The 27698-nt window shown below is 33.3% G+C and overlaps 1 protein-coding gene across 1 annotated transcript in view; it reads left to right on the plus strand.

Moving 5' to 3' along the window:
- Positions 1-27698, plus strand: part of LOC123720653 (leucine zipper putative tumor suppressor 2 homolog) — an 89390-nt gene that overhangs the window by 10646 nt on the left and 51046 nt on the right. The window contains exon 2 of the mRNA XM_045677353.1: positions 1189-1290. Coding sequence (XP_045533309.1) covers positions 1201-1290 — 90 coding nt within the window. The 5' untranslated portion in view covers positions 1189-1200. The remainder of the gene's footprint in view (positions 1-1188; positions 1291-27698) is intronic.

The following is a 27698-nucleotide window of genomic DNA, read 5'->3' on the forward strand; positions in this document are numbered from 1 at the left end:
TTAGAGCGTACTCCTCAAATGCCGTACCCACTAAAAATGGGTATCCATGGGATACTATGACTGCCTTTTTGGGCATCCCGTAGGCCAATTTGCCTTACGTTTACTCGTAACATTATTGTATGAAAAAAAGACGCCATTTTATCTGCTCTATTCGAAGTATCAAATTAAATTATATAATTACTGACCTATTATGAAAATAAATCTAAGAGAAATATAACAGAATCTAGAAATACAGTCATATAAACAAACATAAAAGCGAGAATAAATTTGCATTCCTAATTCTCAAGGATTACCAGCCCTCATTGTCCCAGAAACCTGAAACTGCATAACGGCTTATGTACGATTTTCTGTTAGACCTGCTCCAAACAGGTCCCATGTGCAATTTATACGATATATGTGACATTCGAGTAGGAGAATAATAACTAGATATACTTTTTGCTTTAGGATGTAAAGGTCTTCAATTTGTACGTGATAAATTTTGCAATTCAAATTTCATGAAGACTAAAAGTCATGACGAGATGATAACCACTTCTTATAAGGACATTGTATTCGTTTTTAAAATGTACTCCCAAACGAGAATTATCATTGCTCTCGTTAAAAAAATCAATAAAGCTTTTTATAAATTTGACAATTATTTAAATAATCCTAAATAATTGATTTGCTCCAGTTCAAACAATTTGTATGACTCAAAACTTGGCGAAAAAAGTGTAGCGGAGAGTTTCTTGCCAGTTGACTGACTTGCGAACTGGTAGTAAATGTAAATTTAGAAACAATTTAACATCTTTTCTGTTGACGTTCATAAGTTTACTTGGTTACCTATATGTAATATAAAGCTATTTTAAGTTTGATATTGATATCTGATATTCCAGGAATAAGTTTCATTAAAATACGTTTGAGATATCGCATTTAAAGTTGGGGTTGTCGTTTTTTCGTACTATTTCTATAAAATTCACCAAAAAGACGTGATTTAACGAGAAAATTACTTAAATAACGTTACATTTATAAATAGTATATAAATATATGTCTTTTCGAACTGTACTGAGGCCTGTACTATTTTCCACTTCCCGCCTTCTTCTGTGTCCGTAATTAGCGCCAAGTGTCTTGGATATTTAGACTTGGACACTGCAGTAAAATACATTAACATTTATGTACGATTATTTTTATTTGAAACAACTCTTTTCTTTTTAGAAATGCGCTGAGATGGGTCCAGGCGATGGTTCTCCGCGAAGAACTCCGGATCTGCCGCCGATGCCGCCACCTATACAACCATGCAGCGGTTTCCTTGGCAATGTAAGTGATAGTATTATATATAGTAATATATAGCATTAAATAATAACTACATTAATGTACTATACGCCAAAAAATCGTAAAGGTACATTCTTGAAGTGTACCATGAAAATATACGGTATTGATTCTGTATTTTTATAACAATTTGTAAGTTAATTATTATAAAAATATATAAACCTTACTCTTTTATATAACTCTTAAGTATTTCGTACTCTCGTATTACATATATTGTATATGGTATTTTTCTACTCGGGTATACTCAATGACATTTGAAAAAAAATATTGAATATTACAATTGCGGGTCCTTTTAAGCTTTATGAAAGAAATCAAGAATTATTAATCGTGATTTTAATTACGTCCTTAGTATCAGTGTTGCCGCTTTGACATCCACCATTTTGTTTTAATGATCGTAGCAACATTTATCAAATTAATATAAATCAATTGGTTAATCACGCAACGGACTATAAACGCTAGTGATGCCTTCATTACCCTTCAATTATGTATCTATGCCGCGCTTTAAACTATGAATAATATTTATGATGAATAAAACTCCGTATAAATAAATATAGATGATTAATTATTTAAAATACATAATAATAATATTTTTTAAACTAAAAATCTTAAATGTAATTATTAACCAAGAACTAAATAAAAGAAATGAATAATTAATTAAATTATCTGAAATAATTCTAGAAACATAATATATATAGAGTCCGTTATTGCATAAAAGTTCTTTAAAGCAGTTATAATAATCTAATACCTATATAAATTCCAAAAATGTTCTATCAAAAATTCTTGTAAATATTTTAACGACACGCCAAAATTCGAGTCTTTTTCCACAGACTAACAAACACTCAATATTACAATTAAATAAAACGTCAGTTTTGACACATAACAGATAATAAACAATCTAAAAGAAATGTTTATTTACCTCAAGAAAATCAATTTAATCTACAATTACATCTTATCATATATCATACATATTAATCTGCATATCTTCTATATGGTTCAACAATAAAGTAAAATACAATTATTACATTTTATATAATTATTTATTATGTATACAAAAAATACGCATAGTCAATCACAAATGCTAGAACGTCACGTCAGTTATACAATATTATTGCGCTGTGGAATATTTTATTTCGCAATTATGTGATCTAATTTTCGTAAAAGATTTGCTTATCCACATTTTTTTTATAAACTAGAATATATTGTCTGTGATATTTATTTTCAAAGAGTATTTCAAAATAATTAGAGTACGTTTTACAATTAAAATATGTATATTTGACATTGATATTAAACAGTATTTTCGTAATTTATAACATAGATTAAGAATCGCCATAGATTAGATTTTATAAAACCTTCACCAAACGAAATTACGTTGGTTTTTTGTATTACTATGAATATCTACCGATTCTGTATATGACTTTTAGCCGGCAAAAACCAGAACTTATAAATTTACACAGCGCTTTATCGCCTGATAGAGTATTACTTACCTACCAATTATTTATTTTAAATCATCGTAATCCTTAGGATTTGCTCCAGTTGAAATGTGTATGCTCTTACAAACAATTTGTATGACCACAAACTAGACGATTAAAAAGAGTGGCGGAGAGTTCCTTGACAGTTCTTCTTGCTCGCTCTGCGCCCTTGACTTGCGAACTGATAGTAACTGTAAATTTATTACATTGATAACATCTTTTCTGTTAACGTTAAGTGTACTCGGTTACCTATATGAATAGAGTTATTTTGAGTTTGAGTTTAAAATCCTAAAAACTACAAGGGTTAAATTAAATATTACTTCGCGTATTTCTTAACATAACAAAAACCTCATGAAAGTCAATGAATATACTAATTTGGTTGAAGTTTTCTAAAAGCATACCGGAAGCATACAAATTGAAACATTTGAATAAAAAACCGGGAGTTATATAGATAAAAATGTCATCGACTGTTTGATAAAAATTGCCGGCAAATTGATTCATTCTAGTTCACGTATTGATGTATTGTAAAAACCGTTACTTTGGTTTGTGTGGGGGAAAGTAGCGTTCATAATTTTTATGTGTAGGTAATGCATCATACCCAAATTCTATCAGACTACGTTTAAAACGGAGCGTTCCTTCAGGCACTTCTGTCCTCACACTACCAATATACCAAAGATATTTCCGAACCAATATCCTTGAAGAAAAGACTGTACGATTTTCTAAAAGGCCGGCAAGCTGGAAGTGTGGCGGCGGTTTGTTCTACTCATTTGACCTTGGATTTAAGACTGACTTATACAACATAATATATATAAATATAATATATTTTTTTCCGTTAAGTTTTCAAATTGTCGTTTTTCGAAAACGAAAACGCAAGTCACAATAATTGTCTATGATAAATATTGACGAGATATTCGTTGTCATTATCCGAACAGAATTTGTACTGAATACGTATTTTCACAAATTCACAAAGTTTCCTCCTAAGAACATGATTTGACTAAACAGGATCTACTTTTTTGAATACACATATGCTAACGGAAGGTTCGAGCACCTACGACATGGCTTTTGCTAGTTAACCTAAAACTTTAACGCTAATTTTTGTAGCATATAAATAAAGATTATTATAATAAAGGTATTAAGATAATTTTAATAAAGAAATAAAATAAAAAATGTTTATGGAATATAAAATACAGGTAACACTTATTCCACGTCATTAAATTTTAATCGGTAGTCATCCCTACTCAATGGCAAAGAAGAGAGAGGGTGTAGGCCAAGAAAAAGTGCGCGTAAAAAACCTACTATTTTAAATTCAGACACCCCCAAACGCACACTGCTGACTAACTGATAACAAATGAACATCTATTAAGATTCTCATCCCTATGGTCGTAGGTTCGATCCTCGGCTGTGCACCATGGACTATGTGCGCATTTAACATTCGAACGGTGAAGGAAAACCCAAAATGTCGACCGACCGAGCCGTCTCATAAGTCCACCCAATAAACCATTAGAATTGTATTGGAATCGATCATTTCCTTGATCTCCATAACCAGGTCAACTCGACTCGTTCCACTTCTCACGCCGCTTAAACTTTGGCCATTATCGTAAAACCAGCTCCACTGGCCACCATAACCGTCTTTTGTTTAAATTATTGTTATATGGGTTTTGTTTCACTATATATGCTAATTTAATGTCTATACTAGAATTATATTTTAAAATAAAGCCGTTTTTGAAAAATAATGTTCATGCCTTTACTGGATAGATTAAAGGACATTCCTTAATTGATTAATAATAATAAAATGCGATATTTTAGTCGATTTTAATAAAAATTGCTCCGCAGGCTTTATAAATGAGTTTCATCATCGGACATAAAGGCAGAATACAAAATGCCAACCGTGTCACCTCGATGTCCGTCGTTCCACAACTGAGCGTTACTTAAGGCAGTTTTTGCCGCCCAATATGAGGAACCACTTGCCCGCGGAAATATTTCCGAATAAATTCGACTTAGGGTCCTCCATGAAAAGAGCGTACCGGTTCTTAAATGGCCGGCAACGCACTTACGACATTATCACTTAACGTCAGATGAACCCGTTAAAAAATATTTAAAAACAATCGATTTAAACAATTGTTTTGTTTTTTACAAGATATTAATAACGATAACGAACAATTATCGTCTCATTGTTTATCTACCGATTTAAGCAATCATTGGAACTATCAAACAACTTATTTAGCTTTCGTTTGTAACTATCTAAATGTATAATTACTTAATTTACTTAAATTATCAAGCAGTTGTGAACAACTCTACGCGCAGTTATTACGTGGACTTATACAGAAGTAAGACTATTGAATACAATGGAGTTAAAATATCGGTTTTTGGAACGCCAACTTTCGACTTATATCACGATAAACGATACAGACTGTCACATATTTCAGGCCATCAGCACCTTATGACATTACACGTCATTTATTGGGATATTTCATTAAAAAGCCGCCCATCTGTCTTGCCTTTAAAAGCTTTAACGGTATTCGAAAGAAAGTGATGCGTAAATCAAAGATTTCTTGTGGTTTTCATCGGTAAAGCTGTTGATGTATGGTCCACGTATGTATGGAAATTGTAACGAACAAGAGTTTATATATTGATGTACCACTTCGTTCATACTGGAACCAATTTAAAATGTTTATTTAAACGGTAGAGTTTTGAGAGTCTTTTGTTTAAATTATTGTAATATGCCTTTGTATGCTAATTTAATGTCTATACTAGAATATTTATTTCAATAGAGCCGTTTTTAAAATATATGTTCAACTGGAGAGTTTGAATGACGTTCCTTAATTCCTTAATAATAAAATGCGATATTTTTAGCCGATTTAAAAAAATAATAAAAAGCAGGCTCTATCAATTAGTTTCTACATCGGACATCAAGGCAGAATACAAAATACCATCCAAGTGTGGTGTGTCTTAAGGTACCGCACCACCACCTCTATGTGGTACCAGCTGCCCACTAAAGTATTTAGAACAAAGTCGGTTTAACAACAGAGCGACCAATTCTTAAAGGGCCGGCAACGCACTTGTGAGTCTTCTGGCAATGTGGGTGTATATGGGCGGCGCTATCGCTTAACATCAGGTGAATCCTATCACATAAAAAAATAAAGTAAAGTTACTTTTCATGTGTGACACTTGCGCAGGCGTTTTAAGATATAAATATAATAAATTAGTAGGATATTAAAATAATAAGTAAAATGCGTTGAATTTGAACATTTAGACGGATAATATATATAGAATTATGGCTCTTCCGTCATATGTTGTATACGTGAATGTATTTATTATAATAAAATAAAATAAATCAGTGGTACAACCTTGTCAGGCTCGGGCCTGTGATTTCTATATCAGTTTCATGACTATTTGTCAATCTAATAGGCAAGTAGGTGATCAGCCTCCTGTGCCTGACTCACGCCGTCGACTTTTAGGGTCTAAGACAAGCCGGTTTCCTCACTATGTTTTCTTTCACCGTTCGAGCGAATGTTAAATACGCACATAGAATAAAAGTCCATTGCTGAGAGTCGCACGTATATATTTTTTATAATATATAACAAATTCAAATTTAACACAAGTCACAATATTGAATTTTAAGCCATTATGATTATAATGTAACAAAGTTAAATATAAACTTACGGATTTATTGTTTTAAATCGAATGACCGTTAGTACCAGAAGCGTTTTACGCGCTCCATAATGCTAAAGAACATTTCTGGATAACTCGATATTAGCAATTTCTGCGTTGAACAGTCGCCGCCGGCCATCGCAGCTTACATACAATCTTCTTAGGCCCATAAATTCACCATTGAGGCCTCTAAGCTTAGACGCTTATTAGGAATGGTCAAGATCTAGACGTATCATAAACAAAACTAAACTGGATGTCTTTAACGTGAACTATTATTTAATACAATTTTCCAAGTTACGCCTCAGGGGAACGCAGCTTTCGAATATAAATTGTTGAGTTGATCGGACCTCTTTTCGTCATAATTTATTTAAAAAAAAATATTAAAAAGAAGGTTGAGTTTTTAACACATAACTACTGTTTACTCAGACGAGTTTTAACATTAAAAAAACACTTAAGCTAATCTTGGTGGTGATGAGCGGCGGGTTGAACTTTTTTGCCTCCCGTACAAAAAGTCACGGAAATCAATGCAATTAAATTATAATAATCTAGGTTTATTAATATCACATACCCCATTTCTCTTGAAGTTCATTTGCTAACATGCCACCGCTAGTTTACCCCGTTCTAAACGACATGCAAATTACTACGCGCTAAAACATGAAAGTTGTACAAAAACAATATAACATCAATCACTGTAAACAACACAGAGCTTTGAAGTAATAATTGGTGACAACTGACAAATGACAATCCGTTATGACAGGTGATCCTTCTGTCATTGTCTAAGCTTTCACGTGTGTTGCGAATTTCACTTGTGTACTTATTGTTATATATGTAAACAATAGTCTTATAGAAATTTAAGGTGTGTGTTAGACATTTTAGTATGAATAATGTAACATGACTTCTCCACTTTCAGACAACGTAATTGATTAACAAACCTCTCAGTATTACGCTATAGTGTGAGAACATTTCAAATGAGCAAAATAATTGAAAAAATTCAATCCATTGCGTTTTTAGTTTTCATTTGTTTTTTTACAAAATCATACTAAAACCAATACATATTGATTATGAAAATAAAATAAATCAGTGACGCTACATCCTTTCATTCTCATTTGTCAATCTGAGCCAGTAAATGGTCAGCCTCCTGTGTACTACACAGGTCCCCGACTATTTGGTTGTAACGCAAGCCGGTTAAATGCGCACATAGACAGAAAGTCTATTAGTGCACACTGGGGATCGAACCTTACTGATTAGAGTCTACTATGAACATATATTTAATAAAATAATATAACTGATTAATTTGTAACCTTAAAATTGATGACATTATGTAAACAAATATTCATTAACATTAACTAATCACAACGTTAAGCGTTGTATAAAATCTATTTTATTTGAACAGTAAATACTATAAGTAATTGCCCATACAATAGAGGCCAGCGCACGACTGACCTCGGTTTAAACACATTTTGCTCTGTCTTATAATCCATACTTTATAGAAAACTAAGCAGGATGCGCTACACGCGGCTTTTTGTCTGAGCCACGGATGTTATTATAATCGTTCGTTTTCTTTTATTTTACGGTTCAATAAACTTATTACAGTTCAATACTCTTCAGATTTTGTATTAATTTAATTTATGCTTTGTAATTTTTACAATATGTTATAGAAAGTATATACATTTCTGAAACGGACATGAGAACTTAAGAACTCAGTAGTATCGCAGCACACAACGAAGGGACTGGACTTAGAAGTCGTATGGATCCCATAAGTAATTAAAAAACATATTTATATAACAATAAAAAGAAAAAAAATAGGAAATAACACTGTCCATTGAGTTATTTTTCAACACTGTTTTATAGACCGACTTTGTTACTAGAATTATATTAATTAACATACATTGACGAGCACGTTAAACAACGATCTATGCCTAATATATACTTAATATGTATAACTTTAGTGTTGTCTTTTACACATTGAAAGAAAACACTTTTTTAACCGGATTAAAGCTATTGGTATTATTATAAGCTTATAATTACCGTGACCACGAACGCTTTAAGCACGCGAAACGTCGGAAAAAATTAAATGTATAATTATGTAAAATAATTATAAGTTTATAATAATACAAATAGCATTAATAGGGTTAAAAAAGTGTTTTCTTTCAATGTGTAACTTTTCTGTGGGTACCCTAACTATTTTATTGATAACACCTTTTGTACCCTACAAACAAGTATATCGTGGATAATAAATACATAATCGATCTTTGGGACACCTGATATTTTATATAAGTACCTAGTAATTACTTATAGTATTAGATTTTCTGCACTTACCATTTATAAGAATAGATAATAGAAATATAATTAGCTAAACCGGAATATGCTTAAAAGGAGTATTAAGGATATCAATAATAAATCACCTGCATCATGAGCACACCCCACATACACCCTCGCGTACATAGCTTCACTCTCACACCATCATATAACAGAGCCGAATTAGTTATTACGTATTTAATTAAAATATCATGATTCATGTGCACTTTTTATTTTTCATCTACCCTTTTTTTAGTTTAGTTTGTTTATTATTTTTTTGTTCCTGTTTAGTTTTGTCTCAACAACTATGTGTATTATGTATTTTTGCACTTCTTGTCTACCTTAGCTAATTTAATACATTTTTTTCCTCTTCTCACCGTGGTGGCCTGGAAGCGATCGCTCGAAAGCGATAAACCGCCAGTTGCCCTCCTTTTAATTTAATTATGTTCACTTTTTATATTATGTGTAACGGAGTGTTAATAAATAAATAATAATTTTATTTATATTTTCCTTTACTTTATATATAAATGTTATATTTTTGGTTGGATGGATGTCTAATTATTTTATTATTGTACCTGACCTGGAAAACGTCGTTTTGCCATGTATAGGAAAAAAATTTTTTTGTTCAGTAAAAATAACTATCTCCTTTAATAAAAATAGGGGTTGATCGTAGAGCGGTGACAATAAAGGGTTGTGTGTATAGTATATCGTGGATAATAAATACATCATCGATCTTTGGGACACCTGATATTTTTTATAAGTACCTAGTAATTACATATAGTATTAGATTTTCTGCACTTACCTTTTTACATTTATAAGAATAGATAATAGATAATAGAATATATATAGAGATAACTTATGTTAGCTGTAGGATTGTATATATGTATGAATATATACGGTTGTGAAATTAGATTTCTCGGAAACTCGTCTATTTGAAACCATCATCGTTTCATAGTTGCATTAGCCATATGTACCGAGAGAAAGCGTGGGCGGCCACCGGCGCCTTGGCTCGACTCACTGAAACAGTAATGCAATTTGTAGTGCGTAGTCCTCGGCACTATTGAATTTGAAATATTCTTTAGCTTGTACAATTTGTTCGACTCAATACCACTTGGCCGAATAAAGTCACGGTTAGACCTGGTTAACCCGGCATAAAGAAAGGTAGGAATGCTGGTTTGATGGAATTAGAAAGGCAGGAGGAGATTCGGATAGACTTGGCGTAGGCTAAGGATGAGAGGTCTGGAAGAGACATGCACATTTACACGAAAATATGGTTAGCTTAAAAAACTAAATTTTTCGTGCATACGAAATAATTTCCCGATAAGAAAAATATTTATAGTAATATTACTTCAGCTCATTAGCTATTCTTGTTTATATAACAGAGGGCAAAATGGCAGAAGTCTCGCCTGCTGTCAAGTGATACCGCCCGCCCACAATGCCAGAGGGCTCGCAAGTTCTTGAAGGACCGTAAATCGGATTGGGTCGGAAATACAGCTGGTTCCACATAGTGTTGGTGCTCGGCAACTTCCTTAAAAAACGCTCAGTGGTGAATCGATTATTTGTAATTGCACTATTAAAATTAGTCGAATAAAATCAACTACATTGTTTGTCTATTGAAGCTAGGCCTATCTCCCACGATGTATGTGAGTTTCTCTGGCTTTGCACCTTGTTAGCGAAATATTTCACTCATTTGCTCCTAACGTTTATTGGTTAGTATGTCCCGCTTTGAATGTTTCTTGTGATTTGGTGACGTGTACTAATCGATCAGTATATTACAATTTTAATTTAATGCAATTAATTTATAATTAACGGTAACGTTGTCTATGTTAAACACTAATATAAATAATATGCATTTATAACAGGACAGCAGAGACATTAAATCTAGTACAAGCCTCACACACATACAGCATTTCAAAATCATATCTTATTATATAAATTAGACTATTATGTTTCTCACTAATGCACTGAGATAAGCTGATAGTGTGGTGTGGAGGCAGCAAGTCGACGTATCGGTTAGGGCTTTTCAAGACATGCACAACCTGTTCCACGTATATATGAACCACGGAAGAGTCCCTAGTAGCTACTATATAAATCTAAATAAATATAAAAAAATGGTACTGATTTCGTGTGACATGATACATATATATCCGCTCTTGTCTATTGGATAGAGTACGTTAATTTATTCGATACAATCTTCTATCTCGCCAGGGCTGTCCGGTTGCAGACCGCACATTGTGAACAGTAACAGTAAACAAGCTCGGGTAATCACCACAGGCACATGCAAAACACCAATTAGCGCCGGCATACCGCATCCATCCGTGTCTAGGGCTTGTAACAAGTGTTAACGGATTTCCGCCTTGATCTCTATTTGAATTTCGAATTGAATAAGCTGCCCTAAATGATGTCGAGGCTAGAAGTTTATTAGATTAATTGTTCGTGTTGACACTTTTTCTTGATATGTACAAGATGTAACCTCAAATAAAATAAAACCGACTTTTGTTACAACAGTTGCCCACACTTGTTCAAAATGGTCGAATTTTTTTTTTGCGCTAGCAACAGTGGAAAATCCAACAGAATCGGGTAATCCGTCATAAATATGAACACTATCGAATTGTTGATTAAAAAATGATAAATTCTACATTTAAAAACAGGGGTTTTTGAAACACTTTCGCCACTATAATTAATGCATAAATAACACACAAATACAGATTAATTTCAATAATTTTAAGGCAGTTTCTGCCGCGCTGTACTACTACGTGGAACCAGCTGCCCACTGAAGTATTTGAACTAATTCTTCTTAGGGTCCTTCAAGAAAAGAGAGTACAGATTCATAATAGGCCGGCAACGGACTCGCGTGCCCTCTGGCATTGGGTGTACATGACTGGCGTTATCACTTAAAATCAGATGAGCTTCCAGCCCATTTGCCTCGTTGTATAAAAAAATCTAACATAGTAACAATAATAAATAAAAATGGATATATAGAAAACTAAAATATATTTTAAGGCAGTGTACCATTAATGGTGGCAGAATTTTCACGCTTATATTGAATTCTCAACCAATGTAATGTATTTTCAAACAATTTAAACTCGACATAATTCTCTTTAGTACAAATTAATTATGTTCAGTAATTTACGAGCTATCTGTAACAAAAGCCTAATATTTGTTAGCGATTTAGTCATTACATGGTTCGCTACAAACAGGCTGACACTACCATATACGGTGTGTAACAATTGTCAAATAAATCTTATTCATTTGAAAAGGCTTTGTTTAAGAGTTAAGTAAATCGCACTTTGCACGTGTTAGCCGTACTTGATTAAAAACCTTCTTCGTGAATTCATGTATATCCGTCACGTGGTAGTTGAGTATATTTTACTGTACTTTGTTTTAAAAAGCAGAGGCACACATGTGTTGTTTTTTTTATTTCTAGATAGAATACAAAAGAGCAGTGTTGGCCTAGTGGCTTCAGCTGCGACTCTCATCCCTGAGGTCGTAGGTTCGATCCCCGGCTGTGCACCAATGGATTTTCTTTCTATGTGCGAAATTAACATTAGCTCGAACGGCTCGAAGGAAAACATCGTGAGGAAACCGGCTTTAATTAGAACCAAAGAGTCGGCGGCGTGCGTCAGGCACAGAAGGCTGATCACCTATTCGATTAAAAAATGATTATGAAACAGATACAGAAATCTGAGGCCCAGACCTAAAAAGGTTGTAGTGCCATTGATTTATTTATTTTATTAGAATACAAAAATGAGCCAATTAGCGCCTTTTTTTCCTTCCTTCCTTCTTTATAGTCTCGGGGGTAAGTGTAAGACATAGTTAAGTCTCTAGTTATATTACGTTCTTTTGTCTTATAACAATTAAAATAACGACTTTGAATGAGATGAGAAAATATTGTTAGGATGTGCAAAATTTGATAATGGCACACATTAAAAATGAAGATTGCTTTTGCTACACCCACGCCAGTGGTGAACTGAAAATTGCCTTCTTATGATAAGGTAAAGGACGTAACGTTAGTCCATTTTTCCATTTAAAAATAGTTTTATATACAATGTAATTCAAAGCCGCAGTATAGAATTTATCGCCGACTCATTGTTAAACCATTTACAGATAATTCAACCTAGACCAGACTTAAAAATAAATAACGCGAACGTGTTTTTCTGACTGACTGACATTTCAATGTGTAGACTTTTTTCAAAAATGCGCAATGGCGGACTTTAATTGATGACCTTATAGGTTTACTGTGCAATTAGATTTTGGCCGATATGCTTACTTGCCTGTGATGCTTATTACAACTTTATTTTACAGCCGGAGGTGATTTCCAGTGACACTGTTTTATATTAGTTAAGAACGACACGGGTTATAGATATGTCAGCTACTTTTGTCTATTGTACCAGAAACAATCTTACACAGGACTTTGACCTTCCTTATGAGTCTATAGGTAAACCACAGCTGGTATTTTTGAGTTTATCATAAGCAGACACGAGGCCGAATAGCTTGTACATAATTTAGTGATTACAAATCTGGAAAGGCTGAGGGGAAAACTTGTGGCCAGAAAATAGTTTTCTGTCAGTGATATATCACCTTTTTCGTTATAAAATCCCGTTTTTTTCTTTATTAAAAGGTTAACTTCACATATAGGTTCTGGGCTTAAGATGTCAGAAAGAAATAGAGACTGAATGTTAACAAAAAACTCCATAGTTATAATCTTGTTATGCCTGTGCATAATACATGTCAATTGTCAAAATAAATACCCAGCCACAGATCAACGTAATCTTGAACGAATGTCAATCGAATATTGTATAACAATTGATTTGATTGACAATACGCAACTGTACTTTCCGATTGAAATCAATTGCTTCCGACAAATCTGCAAAGAACTAACGGGTAAAAATTTAAAAAAAAAACATTTAAGAATAAGCAAAAAATATTAGATTGGATGTCAATGTGCAATCATTAATGTTTTTAATCCAACAAAAAAGTCTTGAACGTTATACGTATACGTTCTTTGATTCTTCGATTTAGGTTTATCAGGCATTAACATGAACAGTTAAATTCTAAGATATACACTTATAGTACGATTACGGTATCTACATTGAAACTAATATTGTCAGTTTTGTGTTTGTTTGCATATATATTTTATATTCAGTGCCACAAGTGGGCAACCAGGGCATGGCAGGCACTATATTATAGTTTCCCTTTGGAGTGGAGACTCTTGGGCCATGGGGTTCAAGTGCACAGGTACTAATTAAAGATTTAAGTTGGCGCCTAATAGATAGTGCCGGTGACCCCAGAGCTGGAGCTTTCCGCGCTCAACGAATATTATATAATATTATAAATACTGTAAATACTGTATAATTGATTGTTATGTTTAGGTTGATATAAACCATTACCTATTACTAGTTATTTGCGATTCCTTTTCGCCGTATTTCGAAAGTGGTTCAAAAACACGCTCCATCCACTCGGATGACAATTATTTTATTAAATAATACAGAACATAGATAATGTCTTAGATAATTTGTCAACCATTACATTTTATTATCTAACTCCTTCCATAAATGGGAAGAAGCAATCATGTTAATGAATCGTGTGAAGATTTTTAGACGCTCTTGTTGTTTAAGCTTTTTGTCTTTACGTGGACGAATTAGGAGTTACTTGAAATTTTTAGTTCTACAGAGAAAGTCTTTTTGAGTGGAAGCTTAAATTAGACTTTTGATAAAATACTAATTCTTTCTGTTTAATTGTTTTAACGGTTGAATTAATTCTCTCATTGCATTTTCTTGCATTTACCATAGTGTTTAGAGGAGTTGTTCGTACGTCGAGGCAGACACTCAATGCCAGAGGGCTCGCGAGTGCGTTGCCGGCCTTTAATTCTTTAATAATTTAATTAACACCAAATCTTAAAGGCCGCACTTGCGAGCCCTCTGGCAATGTGACTATCTATTGGTGGTATTACTTGACATCAGATGGTCTTCTTGCCCATGTTATGTATAAAAAAAAAACTTATAATAATAATTGGATAATTATATCATAATCGCATACAACATAAATTGTTTGTAAGAAAAACTGATTAGCGCCTAATTTTTTGTTTGGAGTTATAAAGTGCTTCCATTCATTCATATCCGACAAATGTTATTCGTGTAGTAAACAACTAGTACAGAACTTTCATAAAAGCCTATTTCTACAAGTCATTTCACAAATTTATTCAATTTAAAAACAATTGAACTTTGAAACAGAAAAAAAAGAAAGTTACTGAATTTGACCCCAACTTGCGTTGTTCATTGTACAACCGTTCAATATTTACGTCAATTAAATAACCCACTTTCGCTATTTAAAAATGTTATACGATTTAAGGTTCTATAACAGCTCCCCTTTGTAATGTTTTTGACGATAATCGAGTGAAAGTCGACGTAAACATGATGACCATTGAAAGCTCTTTGCTAATCGAATATGCAACAATGCTTCGTTGAACTTAAATTGAATAAGCTTGTAAAGTTAAATGCATTGTAGTCGTTAAACAAAAGCTCTTGAAAAGTTTCGATAATAAATTATGTTTTTTTTATACATTTTGCTTTATAATAAAATCTCCCAATCCATGGTTTCTGAATAGTCAAAATATATATAGAAACTTACAAAAACTTACAAGATGGCAGAAGCCTTACTACAAACTTTGAGGTTCTAAAAACCAACACAGACACAGTACACTTACATCTCTAAGCCACACTCAAAAATACAGAGAATATTAAACGCACACATATATTATGCATGTCTTATACGAATTTTATTTGATTAGATGCAACACTAAATCTAATTTCTCTATAAAAAATGTTTTAAACGTGATACGTAGTGCTGGGACTAACGACTGGATGGGACCTCCAGTCTTCGGTGGTTCATCTTGTATCTATACACCTTGCAATATGGTCTGTCTATTTCCATTTTAGCTGTAAGGCGTGGGTTATATAAACATAAAGCTTAGTTCGCATTGTTATCAAAATAGTTATAGCTTTTAGATAAAAGCGGGATATATTCTCACATTCTCGATTAGTACAAGCGTAAACGACCATGTCCGAACAATACCAGTTAATATGTGGTAGGGTTGGCAATATTAATATTATAACACCAACAAGCAGAAGCGAAGCAAGGGTCTTCGTAACCATATGGGGATGACGGACTTCTGCGTCATCAAACGGCATTGCAGCTTATAATGATGGGCAAAATTCAAGGCAAGAGTAGGCAAGGTATCCGTCGAGGAGCTGTTAAGAGTAGCGCCATTCAAGTTGTAAACAGCGGACCTTAATAAAGTGGGTTCAAATAAATCTGAGGTTAAAGAATTAATGGTCAAGGAGAAATTTTTTGCTCCAGGACTCGTACCCGGGAGCTTTGGGTACGAGAGAAAATAAAATATGAATTTAATCATGTTCTTAATCTGCAGGGCTCTATAGGGACTTTTTTGAATCTTCTAGACCGCTCTACGCCCTTGACTTGTGAACTGGTAGTAAATGTAAATTTATATAATATATAAATATAAATATATCTTTTCTGTTGACGTTCATAAGTGTACTTGGTTAACTATATGAATAAAGTTATTTTGAGTTTTGAACGTAAGTTAATATTAAGATTGGCATCGGAATCACAATTACGTGATAAGCTTGTTGCTGTAGAAAATTAATAAATATCTATTGTGCGACAACCCTATGTATCGAGAAAGCCTGCCTCAGGTTGTAGTACAGTGGGGCACCAGATGAAGGTCAAGCAGCGAAAGTACTTGCAAGCGAAGTACGGTGCGGGTTTGTTTCTTGTGGAAATTAATTGTTTTTACATTCCTGAAATACGACTAGGTGATTTAATCATTAGCTTTCCAAGGATTTCTCCCTATTTTTGTAACTATTTGCTCGATATCAATTGCATATTTATCCTCGCAACCATCCTCTAATACTTGACTAGTATGTGCACAGACAAAAGACATATATTAAGCAGTAAAAATATGAGCTACACAGATTAAAAAAATATAGTCAACTTTGTAAGAACTATTTTTTAAACAATATTTATTCTGTTGTAATTTGTTTTTTTTTTTATAAGAGACTTCAGTTTCATAACAGTCTTACTCAAAGGCTTAGGCGCTTTGATTCATTCTTAAATAATTAAAAGCGCTTTTAAGCCTTCTAGACTTTTCTAATTTAATAGAAATGAAAGCGTTGATTACTATCGAATTACATACATAAATAATATAAATCTTTTAAAAGTGACGCGAGTGTAGGTGTCGGGCTATGGACCTCTACTCAATAAAACTCAAAAACCCCATCTGCTCGCTATAGACGGGAGGCACGGTAACAGTTTCCTCAGCAACCTCATCCTGGCAACACTTATGTGCCGTGTTTATTGGTTGTTTTAATTATATCGATATTTTGGAGTAAACTGGGTCAAAGTTTTTATTAAAAACATCGTGCCAAAAACCAGTTCATTTGCTGACAGATCTTGATAAGTGAACACGATAACAGTTTTTGAGAAAGCTTAATTCACGTCACGTTGAAGATGAATTTATTTATTTCCTTATAGATTTGAACAACTTCAACAAAAGTTTATATTGCAGTCATAAAGTATTAAGCAATTTTGCAACGTTATTCATTCCTTGGCTTAGTTTGACGTGACGATATAATAAAAAACAATAAATAACGTAGAAATTATTAACAAATGTAGTGAAAATATCAGTGAGAAAGTGAGGCTAGTATTTATTGTTTTATAATTAGATTACATAATATATATACAACGTTTCAGTAGCACAACTAAGTTGTCTAATTTTGCTCTGGAGGCTAATGGCGTTCTATTTACGTACAAGATTTTATTTGTATTTTATAGCTCAAATCTTACATGTCTAGCAAATTTAAGAACGATATTTTAACACACAGTACAGAGGGCAACGAGCCAACGCGCATTTGAAAAACTATCTTTCTTCTCACACTGTTAATTTTTGGTAATATAAATATAATCATAAAACCTTACTATTACTATACCTATCTTACTTATTATACTTTGAGCGTTAAAATTTGCATACCATGGACTTTCTAAACATGTATTACACAATATAGATATTCCTACAAATTTTTGAAAGAAATTAGTTTTAAAATATTGAAGCGAACAGATCTGAAATAGACATTCTTTGATATACTTACTTTGCGGAAAAAAACCTATTCCAAATGAAAATCATCCAAAATTACTGCATTATATTAAAGTTCCACTCTCAATAAACTGTCAAAACTGCGTCCATAACAACATTAGTAAAAACGATTTCTGGTATGGCGTTGTTCTACCATTTTCCATAGAAACGAGAGCTCAAAATTGCAGCTCATGGACACCCATTTTAGTGAGTGCTTTTGCCGGCATTAAAAAATATACTACTTTGAACTGAGTGCGTGTTATGTTCAAATTGTGCTAGAACCCGTAACGTATGCAATAATTGTGCAAAACAGGTAGTCTCATGACCTTTACACGCTTGTAAATTACGTCAAACTCAGACGCATAGCCACAAAAAACAGTACAATGCGTATTGTCTTCGTTCAAGTACGTTATAGTTGCTGGATACGTCAGTTACACATTTTATTGCTCTGCGTAGACATGTAACATTCCGCTGCGAACGGAGTTTCCATTTGCTACTGACTTTTCTAATGTCACTGGCATATCAGTTCTAACGCGACATGTCACAATTCTAGCCAACCAAATACAGAATACTCTCACTAAGAAAAACTTAAGCAACACATTATTAATATCACATGAAGTTGTCAAGTGTCAAGAGTTGTCGGCTGTCATTTGTCAGTACTTGAATGTGTGCACTAAGTCGTCGTTGAGGAAGATGTTTTTGGTTATCTTTTGTAGGTTTCAAAGATAAAAAGATAAAATTTATTTTTACGAAGTTTTTATTTAGACAACAATTTTATTAACTACTAAACACCATTTACTATACATCCATGTCTTTCAATCTTGAACTCCGTCGCCTTCCTGGTTCCGTGTGCCTTTAGCGAACAACCGGACAGTTCAATATGTTATATAATTACAATGTAATTGGCAATTGCTACTGATAATAATAGAAGTCTTATGTACGTAATGAAACTGCTTAGGTCATATATCTATCTAAATTAGTACCTCAATAATTTATGTAATATCAAGGTTATCGCTGATCTAAAACGTTGTAATTTTCATTATTGTATGGTTAAACGGCAATTATATCAAAAACAAAACAAGTTATTTTTTAACAAATTCGAAGAATTTCTGGGCAAACGGGGAGTCAGGAGAGAGAGAGAAACATCTTTAATATGACTAGCAGTGTTTTAGCCTAAAGCTTTTCTCGGTGAATATACTTTTTTGTAGGTAATATTAGGCAAACGGGCAGGAGGCTCATCTAATGTTAATGCCTTCCACTGCGAGCGGAACGGACCCATTACGGACTCCGCTACACTCGTTACGATGATTTTCATACACGTCGTCTCCACGTTGGTGGAAGCACATGTTTGAAAGTCATCGTTATATAGTGATACCGCCGCCCATGGACACACACATTGCCAGAGGTCTTGCAAAGCATTGTCGGGCTTTTAAGAACTGGTACGCTCTTCCCTTGAAGGGCTTTAAGGCGAAATGATTTGGAAATACATCGGCTTTCACATACTGGTGGTGCGCGGCAAAAACTTTAAAAAACGCTCAGTTGTTGAAACGACGGAAGTCGAGGTGACACGGATGGTATTTCGTATTCAGCCTCGACGTAATCGTCTCAGCTGCTGGTATTAATCTGATTATTTCTGTCTTTCGCTTAGTTGAATGTTACACACACTAAAACGTTATCAAGATTTTTCCATGGCGGTCTTGAACGAGTTGTTAAAAAATAGTCGTTGCTTCGGTATACGAAACGGTAATTATAACTAACGCGTCACGACTTTGCATTGGACATTTATTGTTAATATTTTGGTGATAATGTAGCGTTCTACTGGTACAAGATTTTTCCAAATCCCACCAGTTATATAGTTTACGATTATACAAAAATATAAATATTGATTATCATCAAATAAAAAATAGAAATTGGCAGCTAAAGTAACGTAACGATGTATCATGTCAAGAACAATGTCTAAATAAACAATTAATTAGTTAATTTAGAACTGATTTCTGAACAATAGTAACATTGAAAACAGTTTTAAACTTACCTATATATATACTTACCTATATTAGAATGATCGCTTCCCAGGCTTTTTCTTTTTTCTTTATCTTCTATTTTTAATTGGCGGCTTAATGAGAATACATTATGATGTTACCAATTCAATGATTTGAACAGAATAAAAACGACTACCCCATACTAAAAAAAGATGTGTGGGTACTTTTATACACGCGTTATACTTCTTTGGCGTAACAAGATAAAAATCTTTCCATAAATACACTACGTTTGTGGAAAAAACGACGCTAACAATAGAAAAAGGTATTGACATTGAAAGTTTTATTATGACGCATTATCTAGGTAAATAAAGTTTATTTCAATATCATAAAAAAAAAAATCTACACAATTAAATAAATGGCTGTTGACTATGCTAACTTCATAGTGTCGGTTTTTTGTGAGTGTGTGCGCGCGCATCGTAAAAGTTTACTATCATCATTTTTCCCTGACGCGCCAAAAGTATAACTTCAAAAAAATAAATAATAAAATGGGGTACCTAGACTGCCTTAAACCCAAATCAACAATTCTATTGACAGCGAGTGCCATTGAAAAATATTTCTCGTTTAAAAGAATCATAGTCTGTAATATACACTCAAACCTAAGTAGAGCAATCAGTCGAGGTTATTTAAATGTTGAAATCAAAAATGTATGGGTTAATATTGACGCGTACAATGAGATGGTTCAATCTGCAGAGGTCATGGGAAGGCAATCTAATACAGGCATGCTTGTCAAATTGAATACTTGTGGTATAGCTGTATATAAAACGAGATACGTTTGTTTATTTGTTATATTTTACGTATTTTAAATCTAATATACATGAGCCTTATTCCATATTATCTCCAAACGCGTTTCGAACGAGATAAACAATTTATTTAATTTAAGAAAAATCCTATTGCGTTTATTATGGAAAAGCTGGCAACACCCTAACACAGGTATTTTTTTACTTAAAAGGGTTCCCAAATCTTAAACATTATAACGAATTGTTATGAAATGAAAAAAACTCATTTTTATTTGATTTTATTTTAAAAATCAAATGGATTTTAAGGATTACACACTTACTCATTACACATTCCCATACATATTTCAACCAACAAATTGTTAGTAAATTGTCTTGGTTATTACATAATGTTTTAGCAGACATTAGCTAAATAAAAAAATTAAAAATCCTAAAAAAACTATCGATTTGTGTATTTCCAAAACAATTCGACTTATAGTCCTTCATGAAATGAGCGTACAATAAATAAAATATATGTAAGTCAGTAAGTAATAATAATAAAATATAGTAATAAATAAAAGGCTGACAACGCAATCTCTTTCAATGGGAGTGTATATGGGCGGCGATGTCATCATCATCAGGAGAGCCTCCTGCCCGTTACATGAAATAATATTTCTTCGAATCAGCAAATATATGTTGTTATGATTTAATTGTCATTTAATCAAACCATAATGGAAATTAAAAAATATTTGATCATTTCAGCGATTTCTAGACTTGATAAACTTATATATAATACAATAAAAACTTCACCTCACGTAATTAGAAGATTAATTCATACTCAAAGATTATCACATTCCAACAGTATAATTGATACATGTCAATCTTATATCATGGGTAACGCTCATTACTTGTATTGAGAATATGCATAGTGCTAAATCTACCTGTATTATTAGCACACCCCTATACATACATACACACACTCAGGTACATAACCTAATTTTTAACAATGATAGTAATAATTCTATTAAAATTAATGAAATTCTGTTATAATATTAGTAGTAATAAGGTAAAATGAAATAATTGTATTATTTGTATTCCTGTCTATGACAATAAAAGCCTTTTGTTAAACTTTATCTAATTTAACTTTATTTAACAAATTTCTGTAAAGTTGCATATAGTAGATCATTTTTCGAAAAATAAGGCCATAAAGAAGTTTCAATTCTTATGTGAACACTATTACACGCAAAAATTTTTTTTTGTTATATGTAATTAAGGTTAGCCGTAGGATTACGAAAATAAATAAATATATAAACTTCTTTTGTAATGGCAAAAAGCTGAATTCTCTATTTATCTCAAGAAATATCTTTAAGTTGCAAAACGTGAATAGGACATATCCGATTTAAACACTTAATTAGACTAGAATTTATTCAATGAAATAGCTATAAAGCCTGCAAATTACCACGGCAAGCGACGTCTCATGAGAATGTAGTCTCTATTATATCATGTACAATCACGTAAACGCTTCTATAACTCCGTCTGGATACTTAAAGATTTTGAAAATTTTAATTAAAGTTCACATGAAAAATCAGTACAAAAAAAAAACAGTTCTAAATTTAAATTTAATGCCACTTTTCAAACGTATGTGTAGAACGGACCAGAAGAACGCTGGAGTTTCATTCCTTTGTTGTTGACACCCCTAGGTGAAAATTACGATAGTTGTAATGTAAAGTATATTTAGGTAAGTATTGTTCTTATTACTTAATTACGTTTATACGTAATCCTTACAATCAAATATACATATTTACAATTTTCTCAACTTGCTTTTTAATAATAAAAAATAATAAAAATAAAATTTAAAAAGTTTGGTCCCTGCGGCAGTGTACCTATAACGCTGGCAGCATTTCCTCGCTGTATTGAGGTGCTTATTCTTTAGTTAAGGCAGTATAAGTATATTTTAGTTACCCAAGCCTAAATCTTGGACTTGAATCCCAAGTTTTGCACCCAGATCTTTTGTCGGTAAAGTTTCGACGGTTTTTTTACAAATATACGTTGTTAGAAAGAGTATTAAGAATATCCATAGCGTAAAATAACCTGCATCATGAGCTCACCCCACATATATACACTCACTTTTACACCATCATACAACACCAAATTAGTTATTACTTAGTTAAATGTATTGAATTTTATTGTTATTACGTAATCCATCAAGTATAATTTTCTGTTATATCGAATTAATGCTAACTGTAGTTTAACGAAATAAATATAATATTTTACTCGAGTTAAGCGACATACTCTTAACCGCAATTACGAATGACGAATAATGAATTCTCGGATACCATAAAATCCATTTAACTGTGTTATAAATAACTATAGGTATGTTAAAACATAGGCATTCTTAAGACTCTATTCTATTGATAAATTATCAAAACATTAAAGGCATTACAACAATTTCTCAACGCGCAGATACAATTAATGGTACGACGCTAGCGCCATTCTGCGTCTGATTGCCTTTATAGATAAAGGAATATGAACATTATCTTCGCAAATACACCAATGTATAGCGTCCATTTGTTTGTAAACTATCTATGAAAATTAATGCTCTTTTGCTGTATCTTATTGCTATTTGTTATACCAGTACTATCAGCAATGGGTCTGGTATCACATTTGCGAGCTGTGATCTTCAAGTTCTTGTTTCTTCACTTGAGAAATATAAAAGATTACAAGTTCTTTGTCCCTAAACAACATGAAACCATTGTTTTAGTCTTCATCTTGAACTGCTGGAGGTTGGCTTTCGATCAAATCGGCTTTCTTTTGTTTGATGCAACAGCACGTATCTTATAAAGCTGTGACGAGGAAGAGCCTAGTCGTCAACGTGTCCGATGTTGTCAGGAGGCGACATCGACCGCTGCTACTCTTGGTACCCTCAACGAAATCTAACCTCTTTAAAGTATGGAAATAATGAACTGCATAGATCAACAGACGCTTTTAATTGTCCGTCGAGTGAACTGACAAAAGGATTCTTCATGTCAGTTCCTATACTGAAGTTGTCGTTTTTGTAAATATTTTTAAATGTAGAGTTATTTATTTCTATGTGTGTATTGTTATCGCATTGCAGTGACATAACGTTATGATTTTTTCCTTCTAATGATGCGCCCTTTGTCCTAGATGGACAGCCTTGATCATTCCATCAGGCTTTTTGGTGGTAGCGGTGCAGAAATTAGATGTGTACCACTACCACCAATTAATATTAAAACTAAAGGCACGTAAAGTTATGAATAATAAACCCTCGAATCTCCAAACACAAGTACACTTTGCCTTTGCTGATAGTGTGTAATGGCTCCTCCTGAATCATATTGTCACCTCACATATTAATGGAATCCATTATGAAGATAAATATTCATAGCTACCATTAAGGTATTACGTTAGTTTTTGTGAAAGCTATATGAATATTCAAACCGTATGACTGTCTCAAATTATTGAATAGTGACTCTAAAGAAGACGCTAGTATCAGCCAGATTATCTAATGTATAAAATCTCGTGTTACGGTGTTTGTAATTAAACTCTGCAGAAGTGGCTCAACCGATTTTCGTAAAATTTTGTGTGCATATCGGTTAGGTATGCGAAACGGACAATATCTATGTTAAGGTTGGTCTACCCCTAAATTTGTATTTTTGAGACAAACAATTTTGTGTTTATGATACACTATACAAAAATACATACAATGCTTAATTTTCAGCCCCCTACGATCAACCCCTATTTTTATTCGGTATTTAACTTATGACTTGAACTCTGATGTTTATATAGAGAAAAATTCACAGAAAAAATCCCCAAAAAGTTTTCGTTTCGGAAAACCGAACTGTCTCTGGGGTAGCATAGCAAAGTGTTCCATGTTGGTATGTACTAAAAAGGTAGGCTAAGTAAAATCATATTAAGGAGAAACGAACTTCGTGGGTGCAGGTAGTATTCTTTATAATATTGTTACGAAGACGGGTCGACTGCAATGTTTCTAGATTTTTCCACTAGTTAGATAACTTTTCAGCAGGCTGTAATATGATTTCTGACCGTTTCAGGAGAGGGTCAATCACATATTAGAAAATTTTAATTTCCTAGTTTTCAGGAAGCTGAAACCTTTTTTCAGTCGGTTTCAGAACATGTGTAGTAGAGTGGTGTAGTTTTCAGGAGACCCGTTTTCAGGATTTTTCAGGCCTTGGTATACCCCTTTGATGAAGGAATATTCTAGACCAAACTTTCTAGATGTGAGACAAGGACGAAATGATACGAGAGAGAGAGAGAAGATCAGAACTTTCTCGAAACTGGACTGTGCACTCTAGAACGCCGTACGACAAGGACGGAGCAACGTACGAAAGAGACAAAGAGTGCGGACGTTCTAGAATTGTGCAATCGCTACTCAGTAGCAAGCCCGCCTAGAGAGTTCTCGAATATTGTTTAGAATTATTCCCAGGGATATATAAGCGAGCCGAAACGCGACTCTTCACCTTTAGTTTGGAATGCTGATAACAAGAGTGAAACACCGAAGCGATAAAGTGCGAATAAAGTACTGTGTGAAGTGTGCATAAGTGAAGTAAATAGTGACTGTGTTTTTGTGTGTTATTAGTGCATCTCTGCAATTAATTCGTGCCCATAAATTCCTCATTGATTTACCAAGAAATAAACCCTTGAATAAATCTACGGCATTTTCTATCCGATCCCCTAGCTCGTAACAATATCATACATTATCACATGAAATAGAAGCGGTAGGAGGAAGCGAATGTAAAAGGAAAGCCATAGCCTGAGTCAGTTGGAGGAAGCCTTTACCCGTGAAGAGGTTCCGTATGATGGTACTGAAGGTAGCTAGGATATAGGATACACAAGATAAAATATATATCAAAATCTAAGTTGTCATTATTATTATTATTTTGTGAGGATTAAAAATGTAACGGGCTTTTGAGTTATTATTATAATCTATGAATAAAGAACTAATAGGTAATGTTCTGTATTTTTTTCTATATGTCCCTGATGAGCATGCATATCATGAACGTGATTGAATTAAGAGTTGGACGCACACATTGAATAATATTTATTTGTAAGGCAAAACTTTTCTGGTACATATAGAAGTCTATGCTCTATTGTCAATACTTTCCGCAGCGTACGCAATAAAGGTAATTTCGTATAGAACCTGATTTTAAATATTCTTTAGCCTATCTAACGTAGTTTTCTTAGTGAAAGAAGTGAAGCAGTATCAGCCCAGTAGTTTTGGAGTCTGGATGCAATGCCAATAAATATTCTCTTTACAACATTAGGATCTAGATATTTCAAATATAAGAAAAAATAATATTGTATTATACATTCGAAATAACTAATGCCTGAGGTCGTAGGTTCGATTCCAGGCTGTGCTCCAATAGACTTTCTATATGCCCATTGAACCGAAAACCGAACTTGGACGGTGAAGGAAAATATCGTGAGGGAACCGGCTTGCCTTTGACCCGAAAAGTCGACGGTGTGAGTCAGGCACAGGAGGCTGATCACCTACTTGCCTATTAGGTTAACAAATGATTATGAAAGATATACATAAATCAAATCTAGACCTACAAAGGTTGTAGCGCCACTGATTATTTTTTTTATTAATTTTTCGCTAAAAAACAATTAATATTATTCCCTTATTTCTATAAATTTATATACCACGGCATTAAGTAAGACAATACTGTATATTTATGAACATGTCAGCGAGAAGTAGACTAGACTGGTCGCTCGTGACTTGGAGTCACGATTTTTTACCATTTTAACTGTTTCCCAATGATCGGTAGCTTGTCACTCGTATAATACCTGACTTGCGACATTTTTAATTGTTTAAAACTTTTTTAGGTTGCATAATAGGGCTATGTTCTCGCTGTTAACAAGTGTTTTTGTTTTCCTATGTGACTACCCTCATGAAAATGAACGAATAAGAGTTTTTCACGAAAAATCTAATTTTCCGGACGTTATATTTTTAAAATAATCAAATTATAATAAAGCTAAATAACACATCGTTTATTCGCAAAGAAACCGGTAAATTTAAATCGATTGATTATAAAAAATCCGCACAATCAGCAAATTATTAATACTATTGAAAAGTGTGGCGGAGAGTTCATTGCCAGTTCTCCTCATCCGTTCTACACCCTTGATTTGAGAACTGGCAGTAAATGTAAAATTAGAAGCATTTTATGTATATTTCTTTTTTTTTGACGTTCATAAGTGTACACTGTGTCACCTATATGAATAAATGATTTTTGACTTTATAAATATAGGCATGCAAATGTCATACTAATTTTCCTAATGTAATAAAAAACTTATAATATCATATTAATTAATTAAGCTTTTTATAATTGTTGTCAATCTTATGGTCCAAATACTGGCCCCAGATATAAAGGCACTGTGCTTTTAAAAATTTTAACATTCTCCCTTTAATTTATGTCACACTGCCTTACACGGCAGTGATCTATAACTTCTAGGAAGGTGATAAAATAGTTTGATAGACATGGGGTAATTTTTTTTTAATACATCGTGCTGCAATATCCAGGCACCACGTTATTCTAGATAAATTATTATTAGAGTATATTCAAACAGTATAAAAGTCCATAGTAATTAAAAAAATATTTAAGTATTAATAACAGCGATTAGAGCAGTGTTGGCCTAGTGGCTTCAGGGTGCGACTATCATCCCTGAGGTCGTACGTTCGATCCCCGGCTGTGCATCAATGGATTTTCTTTCTATGTGCGACTTTAACATTAGCTCGAACGGTGAAGGAAAACATCGTGAGGAAACCGACTTGCCTTAGACCCAAAAAGTGGACGGTGTGTGTCAGGCACAGAAGACTGATCACCTACTTGCCTATTCAATTCACAAACGATCATAAAATCTGTTAGAATGTTTTGGAGTTAACAGATAATTGTGACTGTCAATTAATTATAGACAAATAATTTGCAATAAAATAAAATTGCGACCTTAATTAAAGATCTAAGCTATCCTATTTCCTAAGTTGGACCAGACTGCTTACGGTGTGCCAATTTAATTTAAAATCGGTTAAGTAGTTTAGGAG

Source organism: Pieris brassicae, chromosome 2 (assembly GCF_905147105.1).
Source record: "Pieris brassicae chromosome 2, ilPieBrab1.1, whole genome shotgun sequence".
Taxonomy (NCBI): Eukaryota; Metazoa; Arthropoda; class Insecta; order Lepidoptera; family Pieridae; genus Pieris; species Pieris brassicae.